The sequence below is a fragment of the Trichosurus vulpecula genome, chromosome 8 (genome assembly GCF_011100635.1).
Source record: "Trichosurus vulpecula isolate mTriVul1 chromosome 8, mTriVul1.pri, whole genome shotgun sequence".
NCBI lineage: Eukaryota > Metazoa > Chordata > Mammalia > Diprotodontia > Phalangeridae > Trichosurus > Trichosurus vulpecula.
Genome location: NC_050580.1, coordinates 89,264,612 through 89,277,002, shown reverse-complemented (window position 1 = coordinate 89,277,002; position 12,391 = coordinate 89,264,612). Strand labels below are relative to the sequence as shown.

The following is a 12,391-nucleotide window of genomic DNA, read 5'->3' as shown; positions in this document are numbered from 1 at the left end:
TGAAAAATACACTGAAGAAAACAACACCTTAAGAAACAGACTAACTCAAATGGCAAAAGAGCTCCAAAAGGCCAATGAGGAGAAGAATGCCTTGAAAGGCAGAATTAGCCAAATGGAAAAGGAGGTCCAAAAGACCACTGAAGAAAATACTACTTTAAAAATTAGATTGGAGCAAGTGGAAGCTAGTGACTTGATGAGAAATCAGGATATTATAAAACAGAACCAAAGGAATGAAAAAATGGAAGACAATGTGAAATATCTCCTTGGAAAAACCACTGACCTGGAAAATAGATCCAGGAGAGATAATTTAAAAATTATTGGACTATCTGAAAGCCATGATCAAAAAAAGAGCCTAGATACCATCTTTCAAGAAATTATCAAGGAGAACTGCCCTGATATTCTAGAGCCACAGGGCAAAATAGAAATTGAAAGAATCCATCGATTACCTCCTCAAATAGATCCCAAAAAGAAATCTCCTAGGAATATTGTCGCCAAATTCCAGAGCTCCCAGATCAAGGAGAAAATATTGCAAGCAGCCAGAAAGAAACAATTTGAGTATTGTGGAAACCCAATCAGAATAACCCAAGATCTGGCAGCTTCTACATTAAGAGATCGAAGGGCTTGGAATGCGATATTCCGGAGGTCAATGGAGCTAGGATTAAAACCTAGAATCACCTACCCAGCAAAACTGAGTATCATGTTCCAAGGCAAAATATGGATTTTCAATAAAATAGAGGACTTTCAAGCTTTCTCAGTGAAAAGACCAGAACTGAATAGAAAATTTGACTTTCAAACACAAGAATCAAGAGAAGCATGAAAAGGTAATCAAGAAACGGAAATTGCAAGGGACTTACTAAAGTTGAACTGTTTTGTTTACATTCCTATATGGAAAGATGATGTGTATGATTCATGAGACCTCAGTATTAGGGCAGTTGAAGGGAATATGCATATATATATATATATGTTTATGTATATATATAAGTGAATGTGTATGTATGTATATATCTATGTGTATATGTATGTATGTGTATGTATGTGTATATATATGTGTGTGTGTTTTTTATATATATGTGTGTTTATATGTATATGTATATATGTGTATATATGTATATATATATATATATATATATATGTAAAAGAGAGAGAGCAGACACAGGGTGAGTTGAAGATGAAGGGAAGATATCTAAAAGAAATAAAATGAAATTAAGGGATGAGCGAGTAACATAGTGAGAGAGGGAGATAGGGAGAGATAGAATGGGGTGGATTATCTTGCATAAAGGTGGCAAGAGGAAGCAGTTCTGTGGGAGGAGGGGAGAGGGCAGGTGAGGGGGGAATGAGTGAACCTTGCTCTCATCAGATTTGGCCTGAGGGGGAATACCATACATACTCAGCTGGGTATCTTACCCCACAGGAAAGAAGAGGGAGGAAGATAAAAAAAATAAAAGGGGGGGGGATGATGGAGGGGAGGGCAGATGGGGGTGGAGGTAATCAAAACAAACACTTTGGAAAGGGGACAGGGTTAAGGGAGAAAATTCAATAAAGCGGGATGGGTTGGGAAGGAGCAAAATGTAGTTAGCCTTTCACAACATGAGTATCGTGGAAGGGTTATACATAAAGATACATGTATGGCCTAGGTTGAATTGCTCAACTTCTTAGGGAGGGTGGGTGGGAAGGGAAGAGGGGAGAGAATTTGGAACTCAAAGTTTTAAAATCAGATGTTCAAAAACAAAAAAAGTTTTTGCATGCAACTAAAAAATAAGATACACAGGCAATGGGGTGTAGAAATTTATCTTGCCCTACAAGAAAGGAAGGGAAAAGGGGATGAGAGGGGAGGGGGGTGATAGAGGGGAGGGCTGACTGGGGAACAAGGCAACCAGAATATAAGCCATCTTGGAGTGGGGGGGAGGGTAGAAATGGGGAGAAAATTTGTAATTCAAACTGTTGTGAAAATCAATGCTGAAAACCAAATATGTTAAATAAATAAATTTAAATTTAAAAAAAAATCCACTCAGGGAGTTAAAGGAATTTCTGTTCATTTCTATGGTGTTCTTTTCATCATTCATTTGTGAGGGTAAACTATAGCCAGGAGGACAAATCCAGCCCACTGCCTGATTTTATATTACCCGGAGCTAAATATTTTATTTTAAAATATTTATTTAAATATTTAAATAAAATTTTATTGAATGAGACGAAGGAACATCATCTTGTTAAAGAAAGAAAATTAAAATTACTACTGCGGGGGGCTATAAACTATGGCCCACAAGCCAAATACAACTGGAAGCTAAAATCAGTTTTACATTTTTAAAATTAAAAAAAAATGTAAAAACCATTTTTAGCTGGCTGGCCAAAAGAGCCAGTAGTTGTCTGGATTTCTCCTTTGGGCTATAGTTTTAATCTTCTTTCTCTTAAAAGGATTATACTGCTTAATCTGGGTCAATAAACTTTTTTAAAAAATTATTTCTAGTGGTATTTTGGTCTGATCTACACCCATTCTCTTTCTCAGGCATTCTTGAGATCTTTATTATCCAAGGAGGATGGTAGTTGATTAGTGGTAAGCTCAGTAGGATTAGGAACTAGACCTATGGTTTCATTGATATAGGGACCTTCCAGAGGCGCATTGGCATTATATCTCTAGTTTATAGTCTTAGAGATTTTCTTAGATCATGGAGAGGTTAAAAGGCTTTTCTGTATTTATCAACATCCCTGAGTCTTCCCAGTCAGCTCTCTATGCCGTGGCTTTCTCATGTTTATCTTATTGAGGACATTTAACGCCATAAAAATACTGCTTTTCTATTTTAAAAAATTATTACTGTTAAAGAGTGACTGTGGTGTGATGGAAAGAATGTTGAGTTTGGAGTCACAAGACCTGAGTTTGAATTCCACCTGTTATAGTTGTTATTCGTGTCACTTTGGGCCAGTCACTTCCCCTGTGTGGGCCTCAGTTTCCTCATGTATAAAATGCTAGCTGCTCTTTTACAGTGTATCCACTGATTCTCCCTACAATGGAAAAGGAGATAAGGCACCATAGAACAGAAGTCCTATGCAGGAGTCACAAAGGAAATATCTGCTTTCCACTCTTTCTTTCTCTCTTGTAGTGAGTTCTACTACTTGCGGTGGTTTCTTTACCAATGCCTCTGGGTCATTTTCAAGTCCTTCATATCCTTCACACTACCCAAACAATGTCAACTGTGTCTGGGAGATAGTAGTGAATTACAGTTCCAGGATAAATCTGGGCTTCGACGATCTGCAGTAAGTAATACCACAATGACCCACATGCAATATAATGTCCATTCAATACACATGCACACACACACATACACACACACACAATTTTGCTCTCTGGCTGATGGATTTTATTTATATTATATTACATATAAATACATGTGCATATATATATGTACACATACATACATAGCCTGGAGTCAGGGAGACTCATCATCCTGAGTTCAAATCCAGCCTCAGACATTTTCTACTTGTGTGAGTCTGGGCGAGTCATTTAACCCTGTTTGCCTCAGTTTCCTCATCTGTAAAGTGAAGGAAATGAGAAATCACTCTCGTATCTTTGCCAAGAAGACCCCGAATGGGGTCATGAAGAGTTGAACATGATTGAAAAACAACTGAACAATAAAAAATATGTTAAGATAGTTGTTTTTGTGTTTGTGTGTGTGTATGTACTTTAAAAGAAAATGATAATATTAGCTAGTATTTATATAGCACCTCCTATATACCAGGCACTGTACCAAGTGCTTTACAAACATGGTCTCATTTGATCCTCACCACAGCTCTTGGAGGTAGGTGCTGTTATTATCCCCATTTTAAAATTGGGAAACCAAGGCAAATAAAGGTTAAATGACCTGTCCATACAGCTAGTTAGGGTCTGAGGCTGGATTTAAACTCCAGTCTTCCTGGCACTGTGCCACCTAGCTGCTCAGTTCAGTAGTCCCTTCATTGACATGAATTATAACCCCTTCCTGCCTTAGAAGATGATTTTCATGATTTCATAGGATCTATTTTTAGAAATGATAGAGCACATAGGGGTCATCTAGTTTAACCCCTTCATTTAATATATGAAGAAGCAGCGGTCTAGAGATAAGGACACAGAGGTACAAAATGGAAGAACTGGGATATAAACCCAGGTTCTCTGAACACAAACACAGTGCTCTTCCTTTGGCCTTAATCTCTGGCTAGACAATCAATATAACATTTTACACAAAAATCAAACGGAACAAGAGGAAAAAATAAAGTAGTAGAAGAAATTCATGAAATGGGGAGGGGGAATCTTTGAGTAAATACAGCATGCAATCAAAGAATAAATCTATATGATTCAAGATTTAGAGGTGACAATCTTATAGGCATAGTAGGACCAGATCCTGGATAGTAAACAGAACCCTCCTGTAGACAGGAGTAAATGAGGAGGGTTGGTTAGAATTAAAGAATCAAGCATAGGCCATTTTCTAATATTTTGGAGGGTTTGGTCACATGGGAATAATAGGATATTCTGGTGCTTATCCTTGAGCAACTCAAAGAGTTTTATAATATCACTGTACATTTAACTACAGTAATACTTAATTCTGGAACTAAAGAGAGATAACAAGGACTGAGACAGCTTTCCACATGTATATCCATATTTCCTGGCCTGTCAGGCTATATCTGTCAGTAGTGGCAGACCAGAGATTTCCTTACCTGAGTCAGAGCAGCTGAGGACCAGATTTTATGTATCCTACTTGCAGAGAGTAAGTGAAATCGTTGGCCACTGCTTACATCCATTCTTACTGTCTTTAAAAAGTTGTCCAAAGGTTCCATCCATTCTGAAGGAGCATGTTGCTGCTCACATCCACAGCACCCTGAGAGATGGGGGAGAGTATTTATTTAATGAGGGGCCACAGTTCCAGCTTAGGAGGCCTGTCAGAACAGAAAAATCAATTACCTTCTCTCCAGTTTAATGTTTAAAAATCTGAGAAAAGGGATGTGCATGTGTGTGAGCAAGAGGAGAGTATAAGTGAATATGGTACTATTTTAGAAAATAAGTTCTAGAACATGTAATTTTGAGGTGATGAAAAACCACCCATTTCCTCATACTCGCTCATGTTCCAGGGCACATGCAAGAGTTTGTTGGGGGATAGTTTTGCAGAACCCAATGAGATGTTTTGTATTGTAAGATGCTTTTCTCTCCATTTCCTTGATGTGGAGGCTCAGAGCTACTAAACAGTTTGTCTAGAATCAAAATGCTGATAAGGTATGTTCTAACTGTTCCTCTTCAGGTTGGAAGCACACAGTTCTTGCAGATATGATTATGTTGAAATCTTTGATGGGTCACTGAATGGTCAGTCAATGGGGAAACTTTGCAGCCAAACCCAGGAAATATTCACCTCCTCCTCCAACCGATTGACCGTTCGTTTTGTCAGCGATGTCAGCATCCAAAACATAGGATTTTCTGCTTGGTATAACTCTTATCCAAGAGGTAAGAAGAATTGATCTTGTATGTGGGTCTTTGACCACTTCCCATTCTACCCCTGTCACCATACTGCCTCTTTTTTTTTAGACTTAACCACTCCCAAGAGATCATTTTGGTGAAAGAATGTCTTTTGAAGTCATACTTTTCCTTTTACTGTGATTAGAGTCAGCTGGCATGGTGGAGGTAGGGGCAAGGTGGAAACATCACAGCAGAAATCATTGCCCTGGGTGCTAGTCCTGGTTCCAACATTAACTAGCTGTGTCACTTCACCTTTTAAAATGTTAGTTTTCTCATTTACAAAATGAAGACATCAAATTAAATGATTGTTAAGGTCCCTTCCAATCCCAGCATTCATGATCTTGGTCTCAGAATGGTCGATTTAAAAATATAGCTTAGAATGAACATGAATGTAGAATCCTTGCATACATATGTTTTGTTTTTGGATTGGAACCCATGATTTCCTTGGTATAGGGGACTCCCATTGAGGAAACTCCACTACCAATGCATATGATGAAGATGATGATGATGATGATGACGATGACTAACACTTATATAGTGCTTACTGTGTGCCAGGCACTAAGCTAAGTGCTTTACAATTCTTATCTCATCTGATCCTCACAATATTCCAATTTTACAGATGATGAAACTGAGGCAAGCAGTGGTTAAATGACTTGCCCAGGGTCACACAGCTAGTAAGTGTTTGAGCCTGCATTTGAACTCAGGTCTTCCTAAATCCTGGTGCTCTTTCCACTTCACCACCTAGCTCCAATTAGATCAGCAGCTGCAACCAACCGCCAGCTCCCTGGGGACACTGAGAGGTTGTGACTTGCTTAGGGACACCCAGCCAGTATACGTCAGAGACAAGATTCTTCTATCTCTGAGGCCAACTCTATCCTTGATGGCTTACTGCTTCTTATGAATAGTTTGAAGGATATGGTGGTGATATCCTTACATATCCAAATGACCCAGACTAATATTGGTCTTCAGTGCATTTTGATTGTGGTGGTTTAGCTAGATAGTCCTGGTTTTTCTTACAATCGAACTCAATAGACATCTGTCTACTGCGTGTTGGGTGCTATGATAGGGAATCCAAAGACCACTATGCAACAGCTCCAGCCTCCAAAAAGCTTATGTTCTACTATATCGTAGAAGGGCTGGGACTTGTCCATCATAAGATGTATCATTCCCCAAGGAAAAGCTTCATCAACAAGGAGGCAGCTCATGCCACTTCCATGAGGCAATATGGAGTACATGGCTATATTTGCCAGAAAAGATTTATGATTAACTCATGTATAGCCTTGGCTACACTGGCTGGAAGTATATTTAGAAGCATTTTCCAAGCACAGTAAATGGACCGGATTCATCATATTCCTGCTCAGTGAATCATGTCTAAGAAGATACTCAGAGAAGTCAAAACCAAGCCACCAATCCATCTCAATGTTTATGTTTAAGGGGAGCAATGAGCTCAATTCTCATTGGGTTGGAAGTCAGAGTTGTGATTTCCTTGTGCATTTTGCCAGGAATACCAAGGCACCAAGGCAAGGTGGTAGTGTCACTAGATAGTACCACTTTGGTATCTGTGCTCTTTTGGAGATTGACATCACATTTATTGATTGAACTATTAATCTCCATAATGAACTTTCAGTCACATGAGGTATATAGAATCCACCACGTGAGCAAGAATGTGGGAAATCTCCAAGCTGAATGACTTTTCATTCATAGCTGTCATCCAGTAAGAACTCGCTGTTTATAAACTTCTCCATAGAGTGTAGAATCATAGAATGTTAGAAGTGGAAGGCTCTTTAGAAATCATCTAGTGTAGTCACATCATTTTACAGAGAAGGAAACTTAGGACCAGAATAGAAAATTCCAGGGACGTTATTTTTATTCAATTGTTTCTAGGGATAAGGTGAATGAGACCACTTAATTGAAAAGGTGTTAGAATTGTATATAATGTTAGATGATCTTTTTTGACTAATAGCTGCAGGTCAAAAGTACCATGTGTCACGTGTCTCTTTCAGATTCAGCCTTGAGGCTGATAAACTCATCCAATGCCTGCTCTGGTCGTGTTGAAGTTTATAGCAATGGATTGTGGGGGACGGTTTGTGATGACGACTGGGGCATACAGGATGCTCAGGTGGTCTGCCGACAGTTGGGGTGTGGAACAGCCACTCTGGCCCCAGGAAGTGCCTACTTTGGTGAAGGTTCAGGACCCATCACCCTGGATAATGTGAGGTGTAGAGGGAATGAATTAAATCTTTGGCAGTGTCGGCATAACGGCTGGTTCTCCCACAACTGTGGTCACCAGGAAGATGCTGGTGTCATCTGCTCAGGTATTTAATGATTTCTTAATCACCTCAGGAAGATAAATATATTATATATATGTATAGATATATAATATATACATATATATTTATGCATTTCTTCATTCAACATATATTTACTGAGAGCCTCCTATGTACAAAACCTATGGTAGGTGGTATGGGGGAGAATACAACATATTCCCTGCCCTCATAGCAACTGCAATCTAATACGAGAGATAGAACATACACAAATAACTTATGTTCAAGTGAGGTATAAAGTGTTATGGAAGTTAGGAGGAGGAAATGACTACTTCCAGATTATTTTTTCTCAGTGCAGGGTGCTTCCAGGAAATCTTAATAAAGGAGGTGACTTTGGAATTGGTCTTTGAGAGTTAGATTCAAATTAGTTTAGGTAGACCTTGGAGCAAAGAATGTTCAAAGTATGAACATCTATGAAGAAAAGTAGGAGAGTTTGGTGAATGGTTTCACTGAAACCTAGGTTGTGGGAACATAAATAAAATTAGAGAGGTAGGTTATATCTGGATCACGGTAAACCTACATTGCCAAATGGAGGTGTTTTGGAATTTATTTGATAAGCAAAAGGAAGCTCTTGGAGGTTGTTTTTTTCTGTAGGGAGAGAGAATTAGAATTGGGAATGTGTGACAAAATGTGATCTATGTTTTCATTAGATTAGTTTATCACTGGTTGATGCTGGATATATTAGAATAGGGGAAAAGCATAGGTAGAGACCAATTAGGAGTAATTAAGTGGCTATTGCAAATGTATAGGTGAAGAGTCAATAAAGGTTTGAACTAGGGTGGAAATGGTAGGAGTAGAGAGAAGAGTCATAGATAATACATATTGCAGAGGAAGGGAGGGAGAAGGAGAAGTCAAAGGAAACTCTGAAGTGTGGAGTCTGGGTTATAGGAAAGATGGTAGCACTAACAGAAAAATGAAAGCTGGGAAGAAGAGCTGGTTTGGAGGAGATGATGATGAATTTGATATCAGATATGTTCAGTTCCTAAAGCACAAATTTAGAGTTCATAATAACAAATTTAGGATTAGCAAATTTAGGGAGAACTATAGGAGTGTTAGAATAAGTGTGTAGCCTTGTAAGGTGACTACTTTAAAGGTTTTAGTACTGGTTTAGATGTATAAGTTCTGTCACGTTTTTCTTAAAATTAGTTTCATTTTGTAGTGAAGTTGTGAGAGCTCATGAATTTGTGTGTGTGCATTAATGAATGCCAGCTGGTGTCCTTATTTGCCAAAAAAACCATGGTGGACATCAATGGTGCCAACTTCCAATAGAAATAGGGCCACTAAGGCATACATAAACATCTCTGTGAGATGCTTATTGATTCAGAAGACCATATATTAACATTATATTCTATTTGTTAAATGTTTCCTAATCACATTTTAATCTGCTTCAGGTTATACGTGAGAGTGTTGCAGGCAGTAGAGTACCTTGTGGGCCAGTGTGTTTGACCCCTCTGCTGTACAGGTCCTAATATGCTGCTCCCTACCTCATCATAGGTCCATCTGGTCAATGCCCTTTTTGCTATGACAGTCTTAGGCAGAAGAGAAGGGAATAGGTTTTTTGGAGAAATCCACCTAGGTTAATACTAAATTAGCTGGTGGAAAATGGAAACCTTTCAGTCAGTCCAGCAGCTAGTTTGTTTTTTTCTCCAGAAGCTAGATAACCAACTTGATGGACTTTTCTTCCTTTCTCTACCCCCTAATCTCTCCTCCCAATTCTACCTCACCCATGCCCCTGCAGGAATGGGCAGCCTGACCCCAGATAACAATTGTATGGCTTTCTTTCTCCCAAATAAAGGAGACACAGGAACTCACTAAATCAGGTGGGCTGCTGGAGCAATGTTTGGGCAGGATACCTGTGGGTGCATGAGGGAAGGAGAAGCTGTAAAAATGCAATTCCTTCGTTTCTATCGTATTGCACAGAATAATTTGGCCCCTCATGTACAATGCTTAGCTTTCTGTCCCCTAGGCCCAACTGCCTCCTCAAATCCATCTACCAAATTCCCTTTGAAGTGTGTTGCCAGGACCCCATTAAGTATTCTGGCTGAGGTCTCATCAGTGCATACCCGGGCCCTAGTTTCCTGATTTGTAAAATGACAGACAGTCTAAATGATCTCCAAAGCCTCTTCCAGATAGGTCCAAGCCATCAATCATCAGAGATACAATTTCTTTCTCTCTCTCTCTCTCTCTCTCTCTCTGTGCGTGTGGTCACTATTCTTCATTTTGCAGCTTAACCAACTATTTTTCTTTAATATCTACTTTGGATTCTGACCCTCACCTTCCCCCATCCCTGTGCTTTTCCTTTCATTTTTTTTAAAAAAATTATTTTCAATTACTGGATCTTTCCCACTCTACCTTGTTGAGACTTAGTATGGTTTTCACAGACACTCTTAGAGCTGCCCATTTGCCGGCTAGGTGATTTTGTCAGAAGAGGTCAACTCTGGGCCTAGTTCATTTCTAAATCTCTAGAATCAACATTTAAGGAATATACAATAACTTCCCAAATGCTTTCAGGTTGTTTCCTGGGTGTTCTACAGCAAAACTAACCTACTTTTAAAAATCCTTATCAACAGGTTTTTATACAACTCCCGTCTCCACAGTAGGCCCACCCGTAACACGTAAGTGAATTATCCTTGACTTTTCAGATGGGGAATTCAGATGCTTTGGCTGACTTAATCTGCTTTAAACATGTTTCTCATTTCTATGTAATGTGATATAGTGCCAGGAGCAATGAAAATAATGAATGTGTGATTTTACTAAAATACTTTAGCACAGTATCTGATACATGGTAAGCACCATGTCAGTGTTTAATATGATATGATATTATCATCAGAATTATGATTATTAATTGTTTTGCCAAAATAGGCATGTATGAGATCTTTACAGAATGTAAACAATGACAGCTAACTCATCTGTAGAGTCAGATTCTTAGACCTAGAATGATCAGCTAGTCCATGCATTTTAAGCCTTTTTTTGTGTGCCATGGATCCCTTCAGTAATTTGGTGAAGCCTGTGGTCCCCTTCTCAGATTACCAATCTTAAATGTATAAAATATAATATGTAATATCACAAAGGAAGCCAATTATATTAAAATGCAGCTAGCAAAATGTATATTTTTAGGAAATAAGTTTGTAGATCCCAAGGGAGAACCCCAAATAATGGCCCAATTTTCCAATCCATGTACACATTCTCCCCTTCTCTCTCAGTAATGACAATATGCTTCAATATATCAGTGCTCCCTGAATTCATCAGTGGGTATTCCTTCCAATGATCCAGTTCACACCCTCCCACCCTTTAGCAGACAAGCCTATGAGTAGAGGTTACCAACATACTAGGAATGAGTCTCTCCAAACTTAGCAAGGATGATCCTCAGATAACAGCTCCAACTGAAAAAGCAGAATATTAAGAGTTTCACACTTAAATATATAACGAGTTTATCAGGGCCCAAAAACATAGCTGAAATAACTAAGCCTCTAACTAAGCTATTAGTGGTTAATCAAGATTTACGACCTACATGCCAATGCTCCTGTGTAATGCAAGGTTGCAAAGGATAGGAATGATTTTTATTATACGACCAAATAAAATCAGGTCTCCCCACTTTTTTAAATTAAAAAAAAATGCTTCCATCAATATCATAAAAATCCTTGCAATTTTCATAGACCCATCCTCCCTGCAAATTTCATTTGGCAATTTCACAGAGTCTCAATGGCATCCTCATTTGCGTGGTGGTTTACTTCATATTCTAATAATACTTAAGCAAAGCATAGCATACGTGCAGATGGGATGAATGTTTTCCTATCGACGAGGCCCATAAATGAAAACTGGTGATCTGTGGCTCTCATTTAAGTCTCTTGTGATGTTGTCTTCATTGTTGTCAAATTAAGCAGCCAACCCAAGCAGAAATTTCCCCTAATCTAAATGGGCACCTCTGACTCAAACTCATTGTAGTCTTCCTCTGTACTGAGGTTTACTTCTTGGTTTCTGGAGCAGAGTAAGGCAAAGATTAGGCTGACTACTACATCATAAACATTCCTTCTGAAATCAACAGAAAGCCAAGTTTTGAGTGACAAGAGAGACCCATCTTCTTCCTTCAGTCACTTGAGACACTTTCAGATACATGACTAACAGCCACCCCTTAAAGCAAACAATCCCTTGTTTTTCATAATGACTTGCTTTGAGTCTTCATAATTTGCAATACCTTTATCTCATCCTGGACTCCAGGAACAATATGTGACTGATCTAAAATCACAAATGAATTTTGGATTTGTTTTCCCTATCTGTTGGATGAAAAACCTTGTAGTCTGAAGTAATTGTTTAGAATTTTCTAGAAACCTCTCAATAAATTAAATAAAACTTAGATGTTTTGTATCAAACAGGCACTGGGCTCTTAGGGACACACCAGACAATCTTTCTAACTGGCATCGGTCAATCAATCAACAGACATTTATGAAGCACCTACTTTTTGCCAGGAATTGAGGTTACAAAGACAAAGAATGAAAAAAAGATCCCTATTTGTAGGCAGCTTACATTCTAATGGGGGAGACAGCAAATATACATAGAAATACAGACAGAATTATATGTAGACATAGTTAAATGT

General features: G+C 38.6%; 1 protein-coding gene across 1 annotated transcript in view; it reads left to right on the top strand.

Moving 5' to 3' along the window:
* DMBT1 (deleted in malignant brain tumors 1) overlaps positions 1 to 12,391 on the top strand; it is a 69,537-nt gene that overhangs the window by 40,439 nt on the left and 16,707 nt on the right. Inside the window, exons 18-21 of the mRNA XM_036735229.1 lie at positions 3,096 to 3,249; positions 5,262 to 5,461; positions 7,477 to 7,788; positions 10,368 to 10,412. Coding sequence (XP_036591124.1) covers positions 3,096 to 3,249; positions 5,262 to 5,461; positions 7,477 to 7,788; positions 10,368 to 10,412 — 711 coding nt within the window. The remainder of the gene's footprint in view (positions 1 to 3,095; positions 3,250 to 5,261; positions 5,462 to 7,476; positions 7,789 to 10,367; positions 10,413 to 12,391) is intronic.